The following is a 27,288-nucleotide window of genomic DNA, read 5'->3' as shown; positions in this document are numbered from 1 at the left end:
CACACTTAACAAAAAAATTACAAGGGGGCATAAACCACACATTTCAGGGCATACACCAATGATCAGCTGAGGGAGGAAGGAATTTCTCCTGGGAGCAGGTTACTTTATTCCCTATGGGTTTTCTTGCCCCTTCATCATAAATATCTGATAGTGGCCTCTGTCGGAGACAAGATACTGAGCTGGATCACACTGGGCTGATGTGGTCTTGCAATTTCCATGTTCCTATGTAATAGGAAGAGTAGATGGAGCTGGATTTAATGATCTTTATGTGCCTCCACGGAGAGGCAAATTTAAAATGCAGGTGTTTCATCAACAGAAATAAGATATCCAGGGGATTTTACAATTAGAAATAATAGTGCAGGAGCACATCATTACAGCTAGCCCCATACACCCTGATCAGCACTAGAAGTTAGGTCCATCAATGGCTATTGGCCAGGATGGGTAGGAATGGTGACCCAAGCCTCTGTTTGTCTGGAGATGGATGACGGGAGTGGGATTACATGAGGATTCCCTGTTGTGTTCCCTCCCTCTGGGGCATCTGGCATTGGCCAATGTCGGCAGACAGGATACTGGCCTAGATGGACCATTGGTCTGACCCAGGATGACCGTTCTTATGTGCATCTGGATATCTATGGCAGCTACTACACTCTTACACATACAACTCGTCATGCTTGTGAGTTCATATAAATCCTTATGCACTGATTATATTGGCTTTAACCCCCTGTGATAGGGTGGACAAGGCCCTGAGCCCAGTAATGGCCATAGAGAGGTCCTCCAAGCAGGCAAGAGTGGCAGAGGAACTGGCCAATCAGTGACCAGGGAGGCCTAAAAAAAGGAGCTGCAAAGCTCAGCAGCAATCAGTGCAGGCCAGAGCTCAAGGAGAGCAGATCATGAGGCTGGCTGAGAGAGCCATCTCCAGGGCTATGTCTACACTGGCGGCTTCTTGCACAAGAACATCTTGTGCAAGGGTTCTTGTGCAAGACTTCTTGCACAAGAAAATGTCCCCACTGCCATGTGCGAGCTGTGCTTTTGCACAAGATCATCCATGGCATTGTGGACGCTCTCTTGTGCAAGAAAGCTCTGATTGCCATTTTAGCCATAGGGGTTTCTTGCGTAAGAAATCCCTGCTGAGTGTCCACACTGCCCCATACTGTAAATTTCCTTGTGCAAGAGCGGGCAGGCAGTGTGGACGCTCTGCGGATTCTTGCGCAAGAGCGGCTGTACTTGCACAAGAAGCCACGAGTGTAGACATAGCCCAGGAGTAGAAGCCCTGGAGGCACCACTCTCTCCAAGTGGGGAAAGAGACGGAGGGGAAACAAACTCCATGTGGAGGGCTGGATAAAGACAGATGAACTGTGATAAAGTCCTAAGCTAGGGGCAAGGAGTTGCCTCCAGGAAGGGAAACCCTGGAGGTACCACTCTCTTTGGGTACGTTGACACAGTAACATTATTTCGGAAAAACTAACGTTATTCTGAAATAACATAGTGCACGTCTACACTACAAGCCTTTATTTCAAAATAATGTCAAGCTGGAGGACTTTTTACTTCAACTCATGGTAACCTTCATTTCACAAGGAGTAAGGGACGTCAAAGAAAGTGTTCTTCCTTAGACTTCCTGCTGTGTAGACAGCGCCTAGCTGAAGTTGTGTAGCTTAATTCAGCTTTAGCCCTGCTGTATAGACGTGCCCTTCCAGTGGGGAACAGATTAAAAGGGACATTCACAGAGGATACTGAGATGGGCTCCTTTTAAGTGTGTACCCTGGAAGGGGGTTGAGATACACAGGGTGTGACTTGGCTGGTGTGCTGAGTTGCCGAAGAGGCTTTCGGCTTTCAAACTGAGGCAGTGCAGGAACCTAGACTCACCAGACCGGGGTGAGCACTTCATTCACTTGCCATTTATTAAATTAACCCAGAGACAAGCAGACACTTTGTTCTCTTGTTTCAAACAAGTTCCTTTTCCATGTCATCTACAAATGATAGCCAAAAAAAAAATGCTGTCCCACAACTGTAGAAAAGATGGTCAGTAAAGAACTTTGCTTTAGTTTTTAGCGTGCTTCATGTTGTCGGTCTTTGGCTGCGAGATGCTGGATTCTGGTGGTTGTTCATCACCCCTAACTCCTGGTAGGGTCAATGGGAGCCAGGGATATTCTTATCATGCTCTTAGGTTAACAGTTCTCCAGCTCAGAGGGTGTGACATTCAGTGTTTCGTACAGTATCTGCCTAACAACTACAAAGAGAAGTCCATGGCAAATGGGATGCTAAGGTATTGTGTGTTTTTGCCAGGGTGGAACAAGCATGAGATACATCACACACTGATCTCCGGGGCCAAAAAATATATAGCATGCCTGTGCAAGGAAACAGATTATTTCCCCTGCTCGAAAAAAATGCATGGATCTCACATGCATGACGAAAGGAACATGAGAGGAGCATAAAAAAGGGAACTTAACTAGCCATAATCTGTCCATGTTCTTGCATCAAATATTCAGCAATCTGAATCTTACATATGGTGCATCATATAGGCATGATCTGATAGCTCATTACAAACACTTAAATGCAACGATTTGTAGTGGATGGCCACGAGACGTGACAAGAAGTAAGGAGGTCACATTCCTAAGCAGGACAATTTATTTCTTCAGGCAAGATTTGGCTCCTGAGCCGGGGGCAGTTAGGCAGTTAAGTGTCTGTCTCGTTTATTGTCTCTGAGTGGCATTTTGAATATTTAAGTAACGTCACATCCCCCTTATCATTACTGTCCTCTCATTGGTTAAAACAAATTCCTGATGCAGTTGTATCTCTCTCCAGGACCTCCCTATACTCTGGCTTCTTCCATGGACCACTGTATGTGAACTAACAACTCTTTCTAGGTTCCTCACATCACCTGACCTTGAAACAACAGTGTCCCGTATCAAGCACGTTGGTTTCTATGAACTGGCAAAGGCAGGGGATGTTTGTGTGTTCCACATGCCGTAACATGAGGACCTCAGGGAGCTGGCCGCTGATCAAGAGTCTGATATAATAGGCACTGAAGATCACCAAGAGCTGCTGGGCCATCACCTGGAACAAGCAGGAGATCAACATCAGAGGCATTCCACACGTCAGGACCTGCACAATGTCCTTGGTGACTGAGTTCTACGGCAGTATCCATGGTAACAGAGTCTTGGGGCAACCATAGGGATCAAAGATGAAAAAGGCCTTTTCGATATTGGTGCCTCTTCCCCATCAAGGAGACATTTATCCCACAGTTGATGATGGGTTAGATATTAAATCACAGAGGCTAGGTCTACACGGCTTGGGGAGGGGGTTGGAAAAAGGTACGCAAATTGTGTATCACAATTTACGTACCTTTTTCCAATTCTTTTTTTCAGAAGAGGCTTTGCCGATATTTGGCCCATCTACATGGGGACAAATGTGGGTAACCTCCTTTTTCGTAAGAGCCTATATTTCTCATAAAATGAGGAACACAGGGCTTCTGAAAGAGTGCATCTGCTCTTCTGAAAAAAATTTCTGTGCAAGGAAATTTCTGTGTAAGAAAAAAATTTCGGAAGAGCAGACACATTCCCTGGATGTGGCGGAGTTTTTCCGGGATACCAGAGGTATCCTGGCAAAATTCCGTAGTGTAGCCATAGGCAGAATCACAGGGTTGGAAGAGACCTCAGGAGATCATCGAGTCCAACCCCCTGGTAAAATGATCACACTGAATGTATTTCTCCTTACTATGCCTGATCCAGGCCCCCAAACAGATGCTTCAACAACAGTGGACATTGCCAAGTCCAATGAAGACATTTCGTAGCTCTATTGCTTTGCACAAAAAGGGGATGCACACGAAGGGCTGCGAATCCTGAGGGAAGTCCCAGTAAAGCAAGAGGTTAGGTCCATAAAAGGCTATCAGCCAGGGGATAGAAATGTGTCCCTGGCCTCTGTTCGTCAGAGGCAGGAGAAGGATGGCAGGAGACAAATCGCTTGATCATTGTCTTCAGTCCACCCCCTCTGGGGCACCTGGTGTTGGCCACTTTCGACAGACAGGCTACTGGGCTAGATGGACCTTTGGTCTGACCCAGTACAGCCGTGCTGTGCTGTGTTATGAGGATCCTTCTGCATCCAGAAGCTTAAATTTGTCTGGGCCCGATTTTTGTTTACACTTAGGCCCTCTCTCCATTAGGGATGTGAACAACTAGTCGAGTAGTCGACTATCCAATAAGCAAATGCTTATCGGATAGACATCACACTAGTCGACTAGTTGTTTCTCCCCGCCTGTCAAAAAGAGGCAGCGGGGGAGGGGTGCTTCCACGCGGTGCTGCCGTTGTGAAACATGCATGCAGCCCGGGGCCAGCTGGGGAGTCCTCAGGCTGCACACAGCATTTCAGTGTGGCAGAGTTACATGGAGGCTGGGATCAGCTGGGGACTCCCCCACTGACCCCGGGCTCCATGCGGTGCTGCTGCTTTGAAACGCCGTGGAGGCGTACTTATCGACTAATCGAATAGTCGATGCAAATTGCATCGACTATTTGATTAGTCAGTTAATCAAAATTTAACATCCCTACTCTCCACCACTCTGGCTATGGAAAGTGATCGAAGTTACATTCATTTTAAAGTGTACACACTTTACACTGCCTTCCTGCAGATGTGGATCAGGCCCTCTGTCCTTAATGGCAACATTAGTGAGAAAACTTAAAAAAACAAACTAACAAAACATGTAGATGGTATCATGAGCTTTTGTGGGTACAGCCCACTTCTTCAGATGGATGAAGTATAAAAGTCCAGTTCCAAAATAAATAGGGAGGGGGAGAAGGAATGGGCAAAAATAATGAATCGGAGTGTTCATGTTACATGAAGCTGATAGAGAAGGTGCTTCGTGCAACACGAACACTCTAATTCACTATTTTTCCCCCTTCTTTCTTCCCACCCCACCCCCCTCCCAGCCATCCCCTATTTATTTTGGAACTGGGCTTTTAATATTCCATCCATCTGAAGAAGTGAAAGCTCATGTTTTGTTAGTCTTTAAGGTGCTGCAAGACTATTCGCTGTTTAAGTGTTTCCAGTTACAGCCTAACTCAGCTCATCCTCTGAAACTTTGGAATATAAGTGAGGTCACTAGATGTCTCGAAAGAACAGTAATAGAAAACCCTGATGGCTAGATCACTGCTTCAAACACAGCTCCAGTCAGCCGTGACAATGTTATTGCCATCCAAGAGCCATGGCGGGACCAATGTGAAATAATTCCGCATGTCAGCTGTGGTGTCGATCTCACAGAAGAATCACCACGCTTGCTGTTAGCTGACAGACCCCGCTGAGGGGCCAAGGATGAGGTGGGCCACAAAGACTGAGGAACCTCATCCTGACAGGGGCCAGGGCTGAGCCAAGTGGGCAGGGATGGAGCAGGGAGGGGAGTAAGCTCACTTTGCCACAATGCATGTTGTGGCTGTTGTACAGGTAGCCAGACGGCTTGAGTTTCCAGGGCTGTTACCAATATAAAAACATACACTAAATCAAACCCACCCCACAGAAGCTCTCTTACTAAGCCAGCGAAAGAACCCAGTTGCTGCTTAGCCTCCAAGTTACCTCCGGAGCTCCCTCTGGGATGAGAGGAAGCAGCTCATTGAACGCCAGAGTCCCTTTCTTGCCATTGGGTAGAAGAGGGGAGTCTTCAGATGAACTCTCCTCTGCTCTTCCTTGGCCCATCTGGATCACTGTCTCCATGGTGACACAGAACTGGTCCAGCTTGTGTCTCAGGGCTGACTGAAAAAGACAAGGAGAGCTCTTGGGATCTCCAAAGGCGGGCTGCATGGTCCTTCTGCCTTTCCTCTCGGAGGAGCTGACAAAGCTAATTTATAAGGTGTGCTGCTGCGCTGCTATCAACCGTTATCCACATTGGAAAAGAGGGCACGAAATGGATGTAGGCTTGGAAGGATTCCATTTTTATCAGTGAATGTCGGTAAAGTCATTTTTACTGCACTCACACACACACACACACACACACACACACACACACACACACCCAAGGGGGAGAAACTGCCCCAGAGCCCAGCAATTCAAAAGGGCCCAGGACTTCCAGCTGCTGCTGCCACTGCTACTGAAGCAGCAGCGGTGGTCAGAACTCCGGGCTCTTGCATGCTCCTGGCAGCTCTGACAGCTGTTGGGGGCAGCGGCACTGATCAGATAGTGCTGAGGGCTTTCTGTCCCGGCCTCACTCCTTCTGCCTGAGGCCTCACCACTTCTAGTAGCACAGAGCCTCCCACCTTGCCCATAGGCCTGGCAAGTCTGTCAGCCCCCCCCCACGAATACACACATACAAAACACCAATGAAAATATATTTCCAATAATAGAAATTTACTCATAGGCAAAGTGCAAAAAATGCTAGCAGAGAACTACTGTCCAATTCAATGATATTTACTTTCTGTTTGGACATGCAAAGTTGACAATTTATGGTTTAATAGTCATCAAGCTTTAATGTTTTGTGTCTCAGGGCCTACTGTCCTTAAATAATGTATTGTCTGATTTCGGCCTCTATTGTCTGACACCTTGCCCCCATAATTTCCTGCAATTGTGAAAATTTAAATCAATAGACATTGAAAAAGTACTTACAAAATAAACATCAATATTCTCTGTCAAATTTATAAATAAAAAACACACTGAATTCTGCCAAACCTAAAAAAGTGTTAGAGACACTCACACCACTCTGAAACAGGAGCTAGCTGCCTTTCATTGAATGGTGCGTACTATGTTAAACAATTCTACCACAGAATGTAACCTGCATGCAGAAGAAACTAGATCTGTGTTTTGTACAGCATCCAGCATAGTGCCAGGACTACACATAAACCTCTTACATACATGGGTGAGCAGTGGCTCACAAGAAAAACCCACTCATTTCAATGGTGTTACTTGTGTAGTGCCAACAGACCATGGTCGTTGGCTGGTGTGATTGAACCTGGAACCTTAGGGTTAAAGCAGTGAGGGACAACTTAGGCTAGTGAGTGGGCTGTATGAGTAGCCCTCCAGCTCCATGGGCTGCAAGACTGTTGTAACCAAGACCAAACTAGGGGAGTTTTGTCACCTGTGCTTGCATACCTAGAATTTGCAGGGTATTCCAATGGAATTGCAGCAGCACTGTGATTGGATGCAGAGGGAGCACGTGGTTCTCACAGTCAATGCTGTAGGCAATCAGCCTTTACCTCACTTCCCATGTCCTTTATTTATGTGCATGTCACTTTAGTAACATCGGTAGGGAAAAAAACTATGCCAACAAAAACCAGCAGAATCTGGCAACCTTGCCAGGGGAAATGGTAAGCAAAATGTCTCATGGGTCACACACTAAGCTAATACTAAAAAATAAGAACTAGGGGTCACCAAATGAAATTGATAGGCAGCAGGTTTAAAACAAACACAAGGAAGTATTTCTTCACTCAGCACACAACCTGTGGAACCCCTTGCCAGAGGATGTTGTGAAGACTAAGACTTTAACAGGGTTCAAAAAAGAGCTAGATAAATTTATGGAGGTTAGGTCCATCAATGGCTATTAGCCAGGATGGGCAGGGATGGTGTCCTTAGCTTCTGTTTATCTGGAAATGGGTGATAGGAGAGGGATCACGTGATGATTACCTGTTGTGTTCACTCCCTCTGGGGCATCTAGCATTGGCCACTGTTGGCACACAGGATACTGGGCTACACCATTGGCTGGTGAACCATGTTTCTGTCTTGTGTTACTAGTGTGGGGTAAGGCCATCAGGGTATACTTCAGAACCTGGCCTATGCACTATACCCATCATTTTTTCCAAATCCTAGAGGTTGTTTGTAACACAGTCAGCTCGGATCCCTCCAAGCATTGTTTACCTGGTCGTTGCTCTTCAGTTCTGTAATACAGTCTGCTAAGGATTGAAAACACTTCTCCAGGTTGAAGTGGACAAAGCCAAGCTGGGAGTGGAGGGAATGTTAAGGAAGGAGCGTTTTACAAGACAGACACCCGTACAATTCCTTAATGCTACATCTTGTGTGCTAGTAGCATATCTACCTGTAGCTCTTGCCTGCCAGTCTGAGGGCTTCAGACACAGCTCCCCCAGGCATAGATTGGGACTGCCTATCTGCTTGGGCGGGAGGGTCACACCTAGGAACGAGACTGGCATGCCAGGGTGACCAACCTCTGGCCCCGAAGAACCTGAGCTGGGCTGTTCTCTGTGAAGCTCAGTCTGAGGGGTGAAGTAACCAGAGAGGGAGAGACACATGGGAAGGAGGTTGGCTGTGGCTTTCCAGAGCTGCAGGAGAGGCAGCTATTGTGACTGACCCAGTGAGATGGCCACAGGCCAAATCACAGACCCTCTCCATAGTAGTGAGAATGAGCCCTAGGAAGCTGCATCCGAGGAGGGTGTGTGGAAAAAAAAAAAACAGTGGTGCCCATAAGCCCCCCCCCCCCCCCCCCCCGCAACAGGAGCCAGAGTTCGGCCAGCTCTCAGTACTGCCCAGGATGCCATGCAGCTGGACATGAGAAGGATACCAGCTCCAGCCCCACTGCCCAGGTTAGGCCTGCGAGGAGACTATAGTGGTGTATTTCTTGTTTGTGGGGTTTAGTTGTTGTTCTGGGAGTAGCTGGGGCCTTATTTATGTATGTATTTATTTTCCCTGAGAACATCACCTGTTCCCCCATCCCCCTCTCCTCCCCCCCCCCCCCTTCTTTTTAGTGACCTCCAGGGAATAAACTGTGGGTTGTTTTTCTGTGGGCCTTGATTTATGACCAAGTAACCTAGAAGTTGTTGGTTTTGTGCTCCAAGTCACCAGCACCTCTTCCAAGTGCTTGTGCAATAATCCACAAAAGGTGGAAGGAGTAGGGAACAAGGGAAGGAGACTTGCTTACATTTGGACCTCTGGGCCTCCATTTTTAAAATAACCTAAATGATGTAGTGGCCCTCCATTCAGGGAAGGGGCTAAATTGGAACATCTTAAAGATACCCCATTTTTAGAAAATGCTGAGCATTCACCCTCTTAATATCAGGCCCCTTAAAAGTGTCTAAGGTTGGGCACACCGAGTCAGGAGGGACTTGTGTATAGTGTGTGCTATGTATCCGAACGAGTTTGTCTTCACAACCCAGAATGCTAGCTCATATTCCTTTAGATATGTACACACTTGAGTGCCCTGTTAGCAAACAACAAATAATAATGAAGAATTATCATCAGCATCATCAAATGTTAGCCCGCTCTTGGGAAGACAAGCCTACACAAAGGCATGGTCTCTACTAGACCAGGCAGGTCATCTTAAGGTACACCATCTGACTACACAAAATATGTAGCTGGAATTAGCTTACCTTAAGCCAAGCCACCATGGCATCTGCACAGCAGGAGGCCAATAGGAACACATGTTCCTGTCAGCTTCCCTTACTCTTCACAGAATGAGGAGTACCAGCTGCCAGTGGGGGCTACCTTCAGCGTTCGATGAACACGTCTACATTAGACCCACTAGAAGATCGATCTCTGGAGGGTTGAGTGTACACATGCTGTGTACACTCTAGTGTACACATGCCGAAAGAGACTAATCCAAACCCCACTGAACTCAGTGGGCATCATTATTTTCTGTGAATCAGGCCCCCAATAAGGGGGGGGGAAACCTCCTCTGGAGAGCCTCTTGGATGATAAATCCCTCCAAAATCTATAGGCACCAGAGATAAGAGGAAACTGTCTCACCCGGAAAGGATACCTGTAGAATATTCTGGTGCCTGTCCATGACATCTGTGACCCCCAGAAGTACGTTGTGTTTCATGAAGACTTCATTGGCCGCTGCCAATCTCACATCAGTATTCACATGTATCTGTTAAATAACAGGGAAGATGTTAGCCTGTCCCACGGTGACTTGCCAGGCCAGCCTGCAACCATGAATTGACTCTGATGGTTCCAAAGTCCTAAGTCCCTGAAAACAAAATAAGGAGAGAAACTATCCATTTCAGGAAGTCTTTTCAGAAACTCCCAGCTCTGGCCATTGAAGCAGGTTTACATACCAACCCAGCTCTATTCAGCCAGGCTGTGTCTACACTGGCAAGTTATTCCGGAAAATCAGCCGCTTTTCCGGAAAAACTTGCCAGCTGTCTACACTGGCCGCTTGAATTTCCAGAAAAGCACTGACAATCTAATGTAAAATCATCAGTGCTTTTCCGGAAAAACTATGCTGCTCCCATTCGGGCAAAAGTCTTTTTCCGTAAAACTGTTCCAGAAAAGGGCCAGTATAGACTCATAGACTTTTAAGGTCAGAAGTGACCATTATGATCATCTAGTCTGACCCCCCGCACAGTGCAGGCCACAGAATCTCACCCACCCCTCCTAGAATAATCCTCTCACCTATATCTCAGATATTGAAGCCTTCAAATACTTTGAAGGCCCCAACATGCAGAGAGTCCTCCAGCTGTGTGTAGACAGCACAATAGTGTTTTCCGCAAAAAAGCCCCGATCGCAAAAATGACGATCGGGGCTTTTTTGCGGAAAAGCGCGTCTAGATTTGCCACGGACGCTTTTCCGGAAAAAGTGCTTTTCTGGAAAAGCGTCCTGCCAATCTAGATGCGCTTTTTCGAAAATGCTTTTAACGGAAAACTTTTCCGTTAAAAGCATTTCCGGAAAATCATGCCAGTGTAGACGTAGCCTGGGAGTTTTCACCACCAGACATGAGATAATCCCAGAAGATTGAGGGGGAAATGACTTGTAAGACTATCGGACCTATTCTTTTCCCCACCTGTCAGTTCAGGATAATCTGAGACAGGCCTGTATATCTTCCAGTCTACATTCAATACCTCCAACAAGGGAACTTCCACTACTTTCTTTGGAGGATTAAATCTATAGCTCTCATCATTAGACACTTGGCTCAGAGTCCATGGTAGTCAACAGAATGACTTTCGTTGACTTTAACAGACCGTGGATCAAGCCCCAGGACTTCTATTTTTTTTTTCCCCGATAGGCAGTTTGTCTTTATCTTTGTGCTCCATTGCTTCTCCTAATATTCCCATTCTAAAATATTTTGCCCCTTCTTGACTATTGCGTTCTTGAAACGCGTCTAGACAACCACCTTGTTATCTGTTTTCTGGGGAAAAAATACATTGTTATGGAAGTGAACACATGAATAACTTCTGCTCACCTTCTTTTGATGTTGGTCAATAACCAGGATAACAATTATTGTGAGTGCCATCGCCGCCAACGTCACCAAAATGCTGACTTCCCAGTGTAATCCAAAGGAATACAGCTGCATGGTGGAGTAAATATTTGCCCAGATGGAGATGTAGAAAATCTATAAAGATCCAGAGAGACTCAGAAAACAAAACTCACAAAAACAACAAAAGCAGAAGAAAGGTCAAGAGAGCAGGAAAGTTCCCGTCTCATAAATTAGTTAAACCCCCAGGGATTTTATGAGGGTAAATGGACAAAAGATGCCTCTAAGAAGAATGAGAGGGAGTGGGGAAGAGGTGTAGACTGAAAGTCGGGCTTGAATGAGTTCCTGCGTTATATCCAAGAAGAACTGATCATCAAAGTCAACAAATGAATTCTTGATGGCGTTTCATACTCAAGATTTCAGTCGAGTTCCTCCATTTCAGTAAGGCATGCATTCGCCCAGACGGATGGATAATACTTATTATAGTCACTGTATTTATATCAGGTTACCACAACAAAGCACAAAGAGTACCACCAAGACAATAAAATAAAATAACGCACCAATGCGTGACATTTGCCTCCAGAGGCAATTCTAGAGACTAAGGAGGGAAGAAGAGAGTCATTCATTTGACTGTACTTTGGAGCAGCATCTTATGATGGGATTTGGATATGCAGCTATATTAGGGTGCATCTACACTGCAGGGCTTAACTCAAAATAAACTACGCAAATTGAGCTACGTCAATTGCGAATCTTATTTCGAAATAGGGAGCGTCTACACAGCACTTATTTCGAAATCGAGCACTCTTCCTCTGACTTCCCTTACTCCTCATACAGTCGGAGTAAGAAGTCCTTCAGCTTGACGACAGTATTTTGACACCATTTCGAAATAACTGCCTACTGTGTAGACGTGGACTAAGTTATTTCGGAATAGCACTAGTTATTTCGAAATAGTGTTTCAGTGTAGACATACCTTAGAGAATACAGCTTGGTACAATGTTATCTGGGAAGGATGGAGGGAACCAAATAGAAAACAATACAAATCCAAACATGAAAATCCCCTTCATGAAAATAAGGGGACTTGTTACATAAAGGCTGATATCTTTAATTAATTAATGGAGATTGCCTATCTCCTAGAACTGGAAGGGACTTGAAAGGTCATGGAGTCCAGTCCCCTGCCTTTAGAGCAGGAACAAGTACCATCCCTGACATATTTTTGCCCCAAATCCCTAAATGGCCTCCACAAGGATTGAACTCACAACGCTGGGTTCCGCAGGCCAGCGCTCAAACCACTGAGCTATCCATCCCCTCAGAGAAAAAGATCCGTGCACTCTTATTTACACAAGGGCCACTTCACCCCACTCCATGCATAGAAAGCGGGTGCAAATATAATGTAGTCCCATCTTAAGACTCCTTGGCCATGCCTGAGAAGCGTGAAGGAGAATGAGACCTGGAGTGTTTTCAGAGCTGGGAAGGAGGGGTAGATGCTTTCAGGTCCTGGAGTTCCACCTCTGTTAAAGCCAGCCCAGCAAAAACTGTGCTAACTGACAGCCTGTGGTAGTACTCCTAAAAAGTGGGCAGTGCACACCTACATCATTGTACAGCAATCTCCACAGGATGGGATTTCCAAAGGGGCCTAAGGGAGTTAGGTGCTCAACTCCCATTGAAAGTCATTAGGGGCTGGACATTTCCCCAGTTGCACCTAGGAAATGGCACCTAACTCCTTTGGGCTCCTGCGAACATCACAGGGGCAGTTTTCCGTTGCTCATCAGAACTAGCACGTACCACAGCAATGGCTATCCCGAACGCTCTGGAGTTGTAGAACATGTATCTTCTCACTTCGGGGTCCAGAATGGCATTTTGAATTAAACTCTTCCACTGATCCACTGGCATCTGTGCAGGAACCAAGAACAAACCAGCCCACTCACTTTTTCATGCAAAACAATGCAGCAAAAAGCTGAACGGCAGCAGTCAAGAGCCAGACCAGCACTTCACAACTCCTAGCTTATGAGACTTGAGACGCCACAGGATCCACCTGTGTCCCAGACTCTGCCTCCAAACAGAGGGAATTGGCCCACATTTTGATCTGAATTAATCTGGTGTAACAGATTTTAAAAAAAAAGGCTTGAAAATGGATTTGTGCCTCAGTTTCCCCATTTGCAACTAATACCACCAACCTTTGTAGAGTGCTTGGAGATCCTCAGTGGAAAGGATGCTATGTCAACCAGCAGAACTGTATTGATTTCAGAAATTTAACTGACAGAATTCTAAGCCAGTTTCATGAAACCAGGCTACAAGGCTGCATGGACATTCGTATACTGCTTTAAACCAAACATACCTGGGTTGAACTGAAGGCAGTACGGAGCAGGTTTAAGCTAAAGTGAAGGAAGCCACTCAAACTGAAGTAAGACTGTCCCCACAAGGCTTAGCACCCATTTAACTAAGGTGCGTGTGCAAACAAGACTAAGAGTTCAGTAAGATGAGTCATTGCCCTGGAAGCAATTGAAACTCTTTGCAAGCAGATTCACTGTCCTGCATTGTCTCAAGGGATTAGGAGTCAGTGCTGTGTCAGATCCCATTGTGTGAATTCATGTCAGATCAAGATCATATTTAAGGGTTCATGGGAGTTCACCCCTCTTCCCCAGTCCAATTCCATGCAGAAGAAGCAATACTTCCTGGGATTGTGCAATTCCTGGCTCGGAGCTCAGAAGATACCTCCCCTCTGCTCCATCCCTTGCCGTCTTCAGCCCAAGGAAAGGTTTGTCTAACTCAGGGCTACTCAACATGCAACCTGCAGCCCATTTGTTTGCAGCCCACCTGTGGTTTGGGTTTACATGGGGCTCAACACATGGCCCGCGGGTGGGATCCTTTGAACTGGCCTCCACTGGGAACACGTTCCACAATGGCGATTCAATAGAGCGGTCTTCTGTTGAGATGTGATTTAGTCGTTACATTCCTGAACTGTCATTGCTTATTAAAAGTGCTGTCAAATGGGGGGAAATTGGGTAAATATTACATTTTATTAATATCAGCAGAACTGACTTAAATGGGGCCTGTGTGTTGTGTAGTCTTGCCTTAATCTTTGCATTCATGCCCATTGGCATGAAAGACGCTATTTGCATCTATATTTGCATGTACATGCAACCACACTTAAGTTGTGGCCCTCGGCAAGCACTGTGAGTATCATCGTGGCCCCCAGGGCTTCCCAAGTTGAGTGCCCTGGTCTAACTGGTCGGTGACCACTGGGGAGCAGGTGACTTCCATTGGGAATTTGACCCTTGACTTTGGTGGGTGAAAGATGAGATCTTTTAGTGCCCAGATCAGGTCGTTCAGCGAAACAGACTAGAGAATAAAAGGGTTGAAAGGGCCCTCAGGGGGCATCTAGACTAGTCCCTTGCACTCATGGCAAGACTACGTTTCATCTAGAGCAGGGGCAGGGAACCTTTCTTGGGTCCGAGGCCATTGACCCACAAAGAAATCAGTTGGGAGCCACTCACAAATGAGAAGAAAAAAAAAAACTGTCTCACATGGGGAAAAAAAAATGACACACCTCACTCATGCAACTCAGGCCACCAGGGGACCCCTCAGGCTCCAGACACCGGGGGATGGGGACTGAGGCTCACACACACACACACACACACACACACATTAACTCTTCTGGGAGCCCCAGAGGATAGTAGATGTTGAGGGATCTTCTAGGCTCTGCAGTGGGGCCAAAAATGAGGGGTTCAGTGTGCAGGCGGGGGCTGCACCTCATCTACCACTTCCCCCCACAAGGCTTGTTACCTTGTCAAAGAAAGCCATCACGTTGGTGCCACGTGATTTGTTCTTGACCAATCCACGCTGCTACTGATCACCTCATTATCTTATAGGTGCCTGCAGGGCTTCAGACCTTGTTTACCTGAGCCAGTTGAGACTCACGCCAGTTCAAGTGACTCAACTCCCCATGTGGACACGCCCTGAGCTACACAGAGCACTTGTCACCAGAGAATCTCAAAGCACTGTCATTGCACTTGGTAATACCACTCTCGCAGACTCAGCTCCAGGGGCAGAAATGTACACCCAGCCAACCCCATGGAAGGTGACAGGTTGTGATGCTTGGGCTAAGCCAACATGACTGCAGGGCCACAAGACCAGTGGCCCAAAGGTGATGGGGGAACACACAATTAGAAGACTGGAGGGTGGGCTGCCACAGCTTGCTGCCCTTGGCGATGCAGCAGTCACATGGCCGAATAACTTCAGGCACACAAAAGCAGCCTGAAGTCAGTAGGAACGCACAGGCGTAAATGAAAGCCCTCTTCCTATAGGCCGTCTATACTTCTGAATGACAGCTATGAACCAGGGGAAGTGGGGAGACCAGGAGCTGCTGACCCACAGTAAAATCAGTCGGGGGCTGCACACGAGTGAGAAGCAAAGAAAAAACCAACTTCCCCATTGACAGGACCCCTGACTGAGAAGGAGAAAGTTTCAGAGGGGTGTCCATGCTAGTCTGTAATTGGAAAAACTTAAACAACAAATAGTCTTGCAGCACCTTAGAGACTAACAAAAAATGGAGATGATATCATGAGCTTCTGTGGGCACAACTCACTTCTTCAGATGAATGGAGTTTAAGGGGTCAGTCCAGTTTTCAAATAAAAAGCACGAGTGGGGGGAGGAAAAAAATGGAGAAAGAAATTGCCAGTTAGATTGTCCATGCTAAGTGAAGCTGATAAGAGTACTTCGTACTCACTTTAAGTACCCTTGGTTCGTTTTTTTGTGTCATCCTGCTGACGTCTTTGTTTAGACTTCTGTTGTCAGAATCAAACTTGTAAATGGAATTAAGTTCTGCAGTATCCCTGTCGAGCTGGCATTTGAAATTGGTTTGAAGTAATATGGTGGCTTTGAGATCCCTTAGACATTCCCCCCACACACCAGAGCCTGGGGGGGGGGGGGGCTGGGCTAGTAGATTTTGTGTGCTCCAGCCCCACAGGGTGGCGGTGGCCAGCATGGGCTCCCCAATACTGAGCAGGAAGAGCCCTGAGTCTCGGGGGGCCAGATCCAGGCAAGCCAGGCCTGAGATTCCCCACCCCTTGTTACACGGGCAAGTAACACAGGCATAATCTACCCCTCACCCCTGCTAGCCACCAGGGTAGCCAGGTTCCCAGGGAAGCACTCACCTGAATTCCAAAGGTCTTCAGTTTCTCTGCACAAAGCTCCATGTCAAAGGAGGTGGAAGAGCAGGTATTGTTAGCAGTGAGAACCAGAAGCACTTGGCCATTGTGAGGCTCTGCAAAAAGAACCAGGGGAGAAGGCTGGGTGTGACCACACGGGACAGGTCAGGGAGGAGGAGGTGTTTTCCTCAGGAGCTTGCAAAGAGAGAAAGCGCCAGACAACCAACTGCACTGAGAAGCTATCAGTGGGTGACGGCCTCTGAATTGTTCCTCAGCCATTTTTCATCAAGTCGCATTGAAAGAGCTGCACCACGCTCCAGCTATAGTGCAGGGACCAAGGGCTGGAAGGTGAAGCAACCAAATCCTACCGAGGTGCAAAGAGGAAGCAATCTGACTGGGAAGGGGTCGTGTGTCAGTCCAACGGCCCATGCGCAAGAAGGTGACAGGGTCCACCCACGCGCAGTAGCTGCCAAGACCTGTGATAAATGGCTGTAAGGGCCTGCAAAGTATTTAGGTGCCTAACTCCCATTAGTGTATCAAGGTGTCTAAATACCTTTAGGACACTGGGCTTAAATTGAAAGTGGCTCCAAATCTGCTCCCTCAGTCCTGGGACTGCTCTGAGTTGTGCTGACAGCAGTACTCATCAGAGCATAAGAACGGCCAGACTGGGTCAGACCAAAGGTCCATCTAGCCCAGCGTCCTGTCTGCCGACAGCGGCCAATGCCAGGTGCCCCAGTGGAAATGAACAGAACAGGGAATCATCAAGCAATTCCACCCATCCCCCATTCCCAGCTTCTGATAAACTGAGGCTAGGGACACCATTCCTACCTATCCTAATAGCCACTGATGGACCTAACCTCCATGAATCTATCTAGCTCTTTTTTGAACCCTGTTAAAGTCCTGGTGTTCACAACTTCCTCTGGCAAGGAGTTCCACAGGTTGACTGTGTTGCACGAAGAAGTGCTTCCTTTGGTTTGTTTTAAACCTGCTGCCTATTAATTTTGTTTAATGAGCACCTAGTTCATATGTGATGGGAGCAAGAAAATAACTTTTCCTTATTCACTTTCTCCACACCAGTCATGATTTTATAGGCCCCCATCATATCGCCCCTTAACCTCCTCTTTTCTCAGATGAAGTCTTTTTAATCTCTCTTCATATGGGACCCTGTTCCAAACCCCTCATCATTCTTGTTGCCCTTTTCTGAACTTTTTGCAGTGCCAGTATCTCTCTTTTGAGATGAGGTGACCAAATCTGCACGCAGGATTCAAGATGTGGGCGTACCATGGATTTATACAGAGGCAATAAGATATTCTCCATCTTAGTCTCTTTTTAAATGATTCCTAACATTCTGTTTATTCTATTTCATAGAGTGGGAAGGAACCTTGAGAGGTCATCAAGTCCAGTCCCTGGCCCCCTTTGCAGGACCAAGTACCATCCCTGATAGATTTGCACCAGAGCCCTAAATGGCCCCCTCAAGAATTGAACTCACAACCCTGAGTTTAGCAGGCCAATGCTCAAATCACTGAGCTATCCTTCCCCTGTGCTAAGAACTAGCCACAGTGACTCCAAGATCTCTCACAGCCCTTGCTGCCTTGACTCAGAGCCCTGCAGTGTCTGCCCCACCTCCTCCCACCCAGAGCCCGCCTCGCCACACCCGCTGCACCAGCTCTTCCCTACTTCATGATTCCCGTGTTGCGTAAGACGGAAGCCAAATTCCTTCCCTCAAGGTGTGGCCCATCCCGATTAAAAGCCAAGTAAGCACATCTCAAGACCGGTGGGGAATGTGAATGAAACAATGTTCTAAACATGTGTGCTGCGATGAACGTCATCAGAAGGTGAGTCGTGGGGTCTAGCAGACGGGTCTGGAGCCACAGTGGAAAATCTGGGTTCTTCTCCCAGTCCTGCTGCTAACTCACTTTGTGACATTAGATGAGTTACTTAGGACAAAGGCCAATCATTTGGGATGCCCAGCGTTAGCTCTGATTTTCAGAGATGCCGGACATCCTGCAATGGGAGCAGTGACTGCTCAGAAATTCTGCAAGCAGGCACTAACCACTAGGCATCTCAAGAAGGGTATAGCAAAAACAAAGGCGCTCAGAATGAATGGACCCTGCTGTGAATGGGCTAATATCCAGGTAAGCCAAACACTGGCAGCTCCCATTGACTTCTTTCAAGGTCCCTTGGAAACCTTGGGCCCTGCTCCTGCAGCTGGATCGGCCCAATCTGACCACACAGTGATCTACGCATGAAATAGGGGAATCCAGGCGTTAATTACTATTGCGGCAGCATGTGGACATGGAACGTCAGTCCGTTCCTAAAGGAGTGTCGCAGTAAGCAATACAAACAGAGCACGGCTTTGGCTTTGCCAGTCCCATTACAAATCCAGGCAAATATTTTCAAAAGTGATCAATGATTTTAGGTGGCCAAATTGAAATGCTTTCAAGGGGTCTAAAATTTTCAGCAGACCTGAAAATCCAGCCTCTTTCAAGTTGCCACCTCAGGCTCCCCAAACTCAGGGCACCGCAAATTACTGGTCACTTTATTTAACTCTTGGCCAGGATGCGTGTACTTTGTCTAATTATTATAATGGGTACATTCCTTCTATTGAAAATGATCAGAAAACCATTTTCTTAGTTTAATGCCATTTGTTTCAGCATGTGTCTGTTGCAATCAATAACTGGAGCTGTTTGCTTACCTTTCCCCCAGTGAAGGTCGCTTGCTTGGGTCCCATAGTAGAAGAGGGAGGCAGAGGTGGGATCTTGTTTCTCAGTTCCAGCTGGTTGGCTTTCACAGGCCATGGTGAAAAAGTAGGTTTAGTGCGGGCCCCTCTCTCACGCCGTCATGAATCCAACACTGCATTCATGATTCTGCTTCTTTTTCTGCATAGAAACACCCGGGGAACATCTAAGTTAGCCTGGCATAAGACTGCACTGTGGCTGGGATGCTTTTTCACACGGAAGGAAAGTCCCAGGGATCGGCATGCGATGTAATACATGACTTGACTTGAGCAAGTGTGTCACAATCCTGCCTGCAAGGAGGAACAGAAATGACCCACCTTGCACAAAAAGACCATCCAGCACCACTGCATCCAAACTCTTGGGTGCACTGTGGACTCTACTCCTGATGGACTTTGCCTGAATGATGAATGGAGCATTTTGGGGTCAGCTCCAGAGTCCTCATGGCTAACGTGTGCCCATATGAACCCTGCCTGTGTGTAGGTGGCGGCAGGATTAGTGCCACAAGGCCACACCTCAGTCCATGAGGCAACAGCTCCTGGGAAAGACCATCCTTTCATTGAACACGATCGGGCACATTTTGGAGGCAATTAATCCACAAATGGGCTTGTCCTGAACCTCTGGAGGCCAGTGGGAGCGTTGCCATTTTCATCCCTCAGAGGACCATCGGGACCAGGGAGAATTCACATTATTGGTGCTTTGAAGCAGCCAAGATATTGAACTGTAAATATTGGGCACTGGAATGGACTACAGGCCGGACCTCCCTGGTCCACCACCCTAGGGGCCTGAGTGGTTCCGAACCAGAGAATTTACTGGACCAGAGGAGGTCCCCTGCCACTGGCCCCCCCTTACCGCCAGTTCAGGCCGGGCTACCCTCCCAGGTGCCGCCACCCTGCCGCAGGCTCCAGTCCTGGCCCTGCACTGCTGGGGGATGCCAGGAGCTCTGTCCCTGGCCTGTGCTATCACGGGCTGCTGGGAGTTGCCAGGAGTTCTGGCCCCAATCTCGGCCCCATGCTGCTGTGGGCTCTAGCTCCGCACTGCCATGGGGCTCCGGCCCTGGACTTTGGCTGGGCTGCCAGCCCTGATGCCATTAGGCTTCTGGGCTCTCTGGTCCAGAAGCATCCATGGTCCGGCGGGACCACAGATGTTATCGGACCAGAAAGTGCTGGTTTTCAGAGGCCCAACTTGTACTGCATGAGAAAGAGAAAACCACTTCAGATAAGAAATGATGAGGATACCGTGATGGGAACATCACAAACGCACAGAGAAAGAGAAAGTAGAATTTCCACCCAGCACCACTAAGGAACTGTTTTGCTAGGCCAGAAACATGGGGGTACCCCTTTTTTCTCCCCATTTTCACCTTCGCCTGGGCATTTCAGTTCTTAGTTCCAGAAATGGAAATGGCCCAGCCCTGTGAGAGAATCTGTGTGTATCAGGAATGATAACTTCCTGCAATATCCCAGACAAACCTTTTTGGATTAAGTGTAAGATTTTAGGAGTACAGTACAACCTCAGAGATCCAAACACCAAGATCTGGATTGACTGGGTAATCATTTGGGACCAGTAGTGTGCAATCAGGCAGAAGCAGAGACTGACACCACACACACACACACACACACACACACACACACACACCTGTGTTAAATGTAAACTACTAAAAATTAATAAAGGGAAAGCAACATTTTTTCTTGTGCATCCTACCTAAAGCTTCACAGCTGTATAAAGTCAATGTTCAGCTGTAACTTTCTGAACCACCACAATATTTTGTTTGGCATTAGGGAACATTTCAGAGCAAGAACAACGCCCCTTCCTGAGATGTTGTTAACACTGAGGTGCTACTGGATTGAATGTCTATGTATTACTGTGAGAGGCAGAGGTCTGTACGTGAGCGGTGTAAACCCTGGGAAGTATGATGAGCTTCAAAGGACTCATTTAAACAATGTACTAGACACAAATGGATTTTCAGTTGAGCGGGTTTCCTAAGAAATTCTAAGGGGGAAGGGAAAGGCAAATTCCCATCTCGAGACCCAACCTCCTGACGCTAGGCCCTGAGGAGCAACCCCGTCTGCTGCTTACCTGTGCCCAAGGTCCCAAGGCCAAAGGTTCAAATGGTATAAAGGTGGGACTCTCAGTGGTGCCTGTTTTCAGCTAATGCTGCTAGGAACCTGTAACCACAGCAAACCCGTGAACGGACTGAAGAGCGCCCCAGCCCCACAGTCCTTCCTGGTAGGGTGACGGGTGAGTTTTCTGGTAATCTTATTAGCATGTGTGTAGGCTCTTTTCTTGGCTTACTGTGTTTTTTCTGAAATGCGTTTGCCTTGTGAATAAAGGTGCTTGCTTAGAAAAAGGTGTGAAGTACCTTATAATTATGAGCAATTATGCTGCTTGTAGTCTCTGAGGAGAAAGCGAGCAGGCCAGCTTAGGCAGTCTGACTTGCTGGGGAACTCACAGTGTAGGCGAGGAACTGTTCAGCCCACTTAGAATGGAGTAAGACGGGGTCTCCGCCCAAAAGAGCTGATGACTCGGAGCTAGAAGCTGGAAAGTAGGCACCCTGGCTGGATACAGGTTCAGTTGCCATAGACTTATCCAATATGAGCATATGAATGTTCTGAAGCTTGTTATTAGCTTGTAATTCATCAGTCACTGCCCTGGGAGCATGGGGATCACCTGCATCTCTAGTAAAACCTGGACCATGCTCCACAATTCTACCCTTTTCTCCTGTCTTACCTTTGTTCTCAAGTGTCTGTGTTGCAGCTGCCGGGCTCCCTCAGAAAGCCTGTCAGTGCTGTGCCACAGACACCGCACTTCCGTGGGCAGCCCCCGGTGTCACCCCAGTTTAATCCAGTCACCTCAATGCAGGACAGTCATCACCAGCCAAAGTGCAATCAAACAGGAAACCGACGCAACAGAAACTACATTCAACGATCAGCATGATTGCAACAGGCGCCCACAAAGGGCAGGAAATGCAGTTAAAGGAGCAACGCTCCGATCCTTTCAACAGCAGTGGAGGGGTGTCTGAACTGAACCCAGCAATAGGGTGTTTTTCAGACTGCGTTCTTAGGAGAGTGCGTATTCCTGCAACCCCTAGAAAGCAAGTGAGCTGCTGGGGCAAAGAAAACCACGAAATGTCTCCATTGTGACAGCAGCTGTCTTCACACAGACATGCACGCACACGCACCAAGCCCTTCACCAAACCACATCACCCTGGCGCGCGCCCAAAGGAGGGACGGTTTTGGTCTCAAACAATAAATCCTCACTCCAGCCTATTTCCCTTGGTGATTGAGGGTGAAAACCTCTTCTCTCCAGGCAAAAAGGCAGGTGGTGAATATCACTGCCCCGTGCCCTGGCCCTCAAATCCTGCCCTTTAGGGAGCAAACAGGTAGGAGAATGAAAAAAATGAGTCTCATAACCCAACCACAGCAGAGAGTCCAATGGCATAGGCACTAAAGGCACCATCAATGCTGGTACCACGCAAAGCGAGAGTTGCATTGGGCTACCCGTTTACACAGGCCAGATATTTCTGTCGCCTGAAAAGAGCTCCCTGTCGGAGGAAACCTCCCGTGGAACAGCTGGCTGGGAGCAGGCAGTTCACAGAGAGCATCGAAGCTGCTGCCAGGAGCCTGCCCCTCATATCGAGGGAGAGGGTGCAGATTCCATGGCTCCCCCCCCCCCCCCTTACCTCTTTATCCAGTGTGCATCTCGGTCCACTGGGTTCTCCCTTCCTGCCGAAGCAAGGTCCCTCTGTGGAGATCTGCGTCTCCCCCAGCTCCTTCCAGCTCCACCCTCCCTTCCTCGATTCCCCTCTTCCAAAGCTCCCTGGGATTCTGCCTTTGGCTCCTCCTATCTTCCCTCCCATTCCATGCGCTCTGCCAACCCTACCTTTGTGACTGCGCCCTTCACCTCCTTCATTCACTCCAGGCTTCCTTTTGCGACACCACATATTCTTCCCAAAGCTCCAGCCTGATGTTCAACAAGACCCATCCCCCCCGTCCTGCAAGAGATTTTGAAGGCTCACCTGTTCCCGGTTGTCTTCTGTATCAAGTGAGCCCTCCCCATTTGCTGCCTTCTCTCTGTCTTTTGCATGGTCCTGTCCAACAGCCTACCTCTCATGCCTTGGCACTGTTGATCTTTGGGATGGGGACCTCCTTCTTGTTTGCTGTTGTCCCGACTGGTTGTTGCAGAAATAAATCAGCCTCATTTACCCAAACTCCAAGGTCCAAATGAATACACTGGGGCAACCCACGGCAATCAATAGGCTTGTCACCGCTGTGTATTTCCCCTTCCCTACTGCTCTCATTACACTGTGTTGCAGGCACCAGCTTGCAAAATATCTCCTGTGTGTGAGAGTTTTCCCGCAGGCATATTGTATCTAGTGCTTTTAACCCTGTCGAGTGCCTCCACCGTGTTTCCCCATCTGTTACAACCCTAGCGATAAGACTCCACTGGCAAAATGGGGATGTGGATTTCAAACGTCTCAAAGTCTGGGGGAGGTCAGATCTGGGGTTAAACCCCCCAGCTTTCAGGGAGGTACAGGAAGCGGATGATCCACATGGCCCAAAGGGGGCACTTCGCCTTCAACAAAATGAGGGTCACCTTGGATGTGGTCCCCAGGTTGCATCATCTTCACTGCCATGGGTGTATTAGCCGAAGCAGGGTACCAATGCTTGTGCCTGCAATGAAAGCCTTCGAAAGACAACCGCTGACACTGAACAACGTGACACTTGTCTTTGCTCACTGCACGGTGACATTTCCTTAGACAGAGCAGCTGACTCATAAGATATAAGTGCTCCAGTGAAGGTTCTGATTATTGCCATGGAAAGCTGGCCCTAATCAGTCATCCCCAAACCACAAATGCACCAAGGCTGCTGTTGAGTGGTACTAAACAGTTCACTCACCTCTGCCCAACAAGCCCAGTGAACAAACCTGGATGGCAGTAGCTGTTGCCCTTTTCATTAAAGAAAACCATGGCCGTCACGCACATCCGCCCCCCAGTGACAGAGGCAGGAATTAGCCAAAGCTGTGGCTAACCCGTCTAGCTGTGAAATGCACAGAGATTGGGGATTTCACACAGAGAGCTCAAGGCTGGGAGTAATATACTAAGAAAATGGTCATGCAAATAAACAGAGATAAGAGGAAGGGGTTATAGAATGGACCAGCTAATTCGGGAGTTTTTCTGGCTTCCATTATGAATAAATTGCAACACAGAGACACTATGGCTACATCTAGACTGCACCCTCTTGTGCAAGAAAATATGCAAATGAGGCAAAACGGTGAATATTGCCACACCTCATTTGCATACTTAACGAGCCACCATTTTTGCACAAGTGGCTTTTGCAGAAAAAGGAGCCATCTACACGGCTCCTTTTTGTGCAAAAACCCCCTCTTGCGCAAGAGCCGTTCTTCCTGGGGAAAAAAAGCAGCAGAATGGCTCTTGTGCAAGAGGGGGTTTTTGCCTAAAAATGGTGGCTCATTAAGTATGCAAAGGAGGCATGGCAATATTCAGCACTTTGCCTCATTTGCATATTTTCTTGCGCAAGAGGGGACCATCTAGATGTAGCCCAAGGGTATGTATATGCATTAGCTTTGCATTAGGGGAGCTAATCCATTTTGGCAAGCAGTGTTCCCTCTAATTTTTTCCATCCGTGTGTGGAATAATTTTATGTACATCAAAGTATGTGCAGAAGTGCACCACCAGTAGAAACACATGGTACCGGCTGTGGGTGCTCTGCCAATTAGCTGGACAGCACCTGAATCTCTCCTGGGTAACTTCCCAAGTGCTCAGCTTACAGGGAACACTGCTGGAAAGACTCCCTTTCATTTTAGTAGGCTTGGTAGTGGATCTTAGGAGACCCTTGTTTGTATAGAATGCACGGCACTGGTAAGGCACTTCTTGTGGAGATGTAGCACATATTAGCAAAGCTATGTCAACCGAAGCAGAGTTTATTTCACACACATACACTGTAAAGTACCACGGTAAAAGCACAGATTTATCAGTATAACTGTGTCTGTTCTAGGGGCTTTTGCCAATACATGCACATCTCATTGCTTCTTTCCCCTAACTGGCACAGTTGTCCAGCAAAAGTATCCTGGCCTGGATCAGATCCTAGCTGGGGACTACTCATGTCTGCTTCAAAACAAGAGGATGAGCAATCAGCCGACCTCAAGGACTCTCACTGTTCCCCTTCCCTACCTGCAGCCTCCATCCCAGCCCCTCCCAAAGAAATGAGAGAGGGATCAGCCAGGAAATCAGAGGGAGAACCACCATTTCCTCTCCATGGTGTAACTCACAAGACTAGGATGACAGCTTCCCCCAAGCAAAGGGGTGGAGTGGGAAGGGAGACATTTCATTTTGCATTGTCTGTAGCCACCATGTTGCCATCCAATTGGGATATACCAGAAATGAGCGAACATGAGTGGTTCTGGGGAGGCATGAGATAGATCTAGTGTGCTATAATCTCAGACTTGTTTATACCAGCCAATGCAAATTAAAAAAGGATTAGTTCCAGTTAGTGTACATACTCCTCGTATGATTCTCTCGGAGCCTGGAATTTCTCTAGTTCAGCTTACTCTGACCGTTACTAGGCAATGTGTTGTTAATTGAAACACAGGAATAACTTTGACTTCATAGCCTCTTACCCACCTGGGGCCTTATTACATTGGCCACTGCAGGCTGTTACAGCAAAACCCATCTCTTGTGGGAAAGAAAATAAATCCTCTCTCGGTTGTCATTAGCACATAGTATCAGCTCCTCTCTACAAACACGGGTAGGTAAAGCTCGAGATGAAATTGCATAGGCATCACATCCAGACAAATAATTGCACCTACCGTCTCTTCTCTCCCAGATAAGGATCCAGGCACAGCAATAAAACAGTGGCACAGTGTATAGGAAGGACGCTGTAAACAGGTTATTATAAATGGCCTGTGGAAAACCACAGATGGGGAGCAATAAAAATGACATTGAATCTCCCTAAATGCTTACTTGCTGATTAGCTACAGTGTATAAACCATGGTACTTGTGAGAAAAACTTACTTGGAGAAGCTGATCTCCGAGCCAAAGCCTGAACCCCTTGATACAAAATGCCAATGGATTTCAAAGGAACCAGAAAGGTAGCAGAGGGGCAAATCCTTCCAGCCTCTTCCATGGCTGCAGGAGCCTTAAACCTAGTGCTTTTGTTGTGCAAGGAGAAAACTTGGGATCTCCTCCTATGATGGTGGGGAGGAGGGAAGAACGTGATTCCACCTGCTTCCATGCAGGTCAGTTGGTGTGGACTGTGGCTCATGATGTCATTTTGTGCATCCACCTGCCATTGCTCCTTGCCCAGCTAGGGTAAAGGGGCTGCTAGAGCTTGGTGGCTCCTAAACATTAATTCTAAGTCAACCCTTAGGCCCAGCATGGAGGCGCTTTGAGAAATCATAATCAAGTCTCAAAAGGAATGCACCCCCCAAAAGGAGGACCCCAGAATCCTGGGGCCTCTCATAACAGCAACAGATTTTCCTTTGAACCTTCCTTCCCTCCCTCTTTCCCCTCCCCAGTGCCAAGCACTGCCCATCAGAACCCAGGGATCAGGAGCCATTAGGTTTAATTTATTATATTCCAAGATATTTCTCAAATTCTACATTTGAGATTAAAAAATTTGCTCACACTTACCAGAGAATATGCAGTTCTTGCTTTTTCTACTTAAGTCTTACTTCCTGCTGGGATGAGGTGCTTTACTTTTTTTGATTACGGGGATACAAAAACCCTTTCTTGCATGTCAAATTAAAAATGAGGAAGCAAGCGGTTTTCTGTTTGGCTAATGGCTCTGATACTGAGCCAACAAATTCCTTAGTAGAGATTTTGAGGTAGCTGAATATAATTTCATATCTACTTAAATATAACTCGTAAGCCAGTCTGAGCAATCATATTTACTACACAAGATTAAAGTGTTAATGTCTCTCTTTTCATAAGGTGTTTTGCAGCATTAACTTTTTAGACAAACCATTGCTATTTGAGGATGGGGACAGGGTCCGATATTCTTTTTCTCTAACGTTTTAGGTCAGATGCTCAGCTGCTGTGGATCTTCTAGCGGAGCACCTTTACCATTGGTTTTGAATTATTATTAGAATTCATAATGAAATCATAAAGTGGAGGGAGGCGCAAAGAATCTAAAACAAAGAAGGAAAAACTGATCAAATTTCATCCTGGAAAAGATCTCCGTATATTTTAGTGTGTGTCCATCTGTGTGTCTTCAAGTCCATTTGTTCAAGAATTCCTGAACAGTAAGAGCTAGGACCAAATTTGGTATGCAATTTC

At 47.2% G+C, this 27,288-nt stretch overlaps 1 protein-coding gene across 4 annotated transcripts; it reads right to left on the bottom strand.

The window, feature by feature from the left end:
- Nucleotides 1-1,873: 1,873 nt before the first annotated feature.
- Nucleotides 1,874-23,844, bottom strand: TMEM268 (transmembrane protein 268). Of its 4 annotated transcripts, none has more exons than XM_006137184.4 (9): nt 23,011-23,844; nt 18,956-19,139; nt 16,267-16,376; nt 12,896-13,003; nt 11,102-11,251; nt 9,680-9,790; nt 7,828-7,908; nt 5,560-5,736; nt 1,874-3,054 (listed from the first exon to the last, which is right to left on the bottom strand). In XM_006137184.4, exons 2-9 carry the CDS (start codon nt 19,056-19,058, stop codon nt 2,875-2,877), a joined length of 1,020 nt encoding a protein of 339 aa, XP_006137246.2. In that variant the 5' UTR covers nt 19,059-19,139; nt 23,011-23,844; the 3' UTR covers nt 1,874-2,874. The 4 variants fall into 4 exon arrangements, with proteins under 4 accessions (XP_006137246.2, XP_006137245.2, XP_025034298.2 ...); XM_006137183.4 differs by lacking the exon at nt 23,011-23,844 and adding an exon at nt 22,675-22,831; XM_025178513.2 differs by lacking the exon at nt 23,011-23,844 and adding an exon at nt 21,723-21,937.
- Nucleotides 23,845-27,288: the final 3,444 nt, after the last annotated feature.

This window comes from Pelodiscus sinensis, chromosome 22 (genome assembly GCF_049634645.1).
Source record: "Pelodiscus sinensis isolate JC-2024 chromosome 22, ASM4963464v1, whole genome shotgun sequence".
NCBI lineage: Eukaryota > Metazoa > Chordata > Testudines > Trionychidae > Pelodiscus > Pelodiscus sinensis.
Note: the sequence above shows the minus strand (reverse complement) of the source record. Positions and strands in the feature narration are given on the sequence as shown.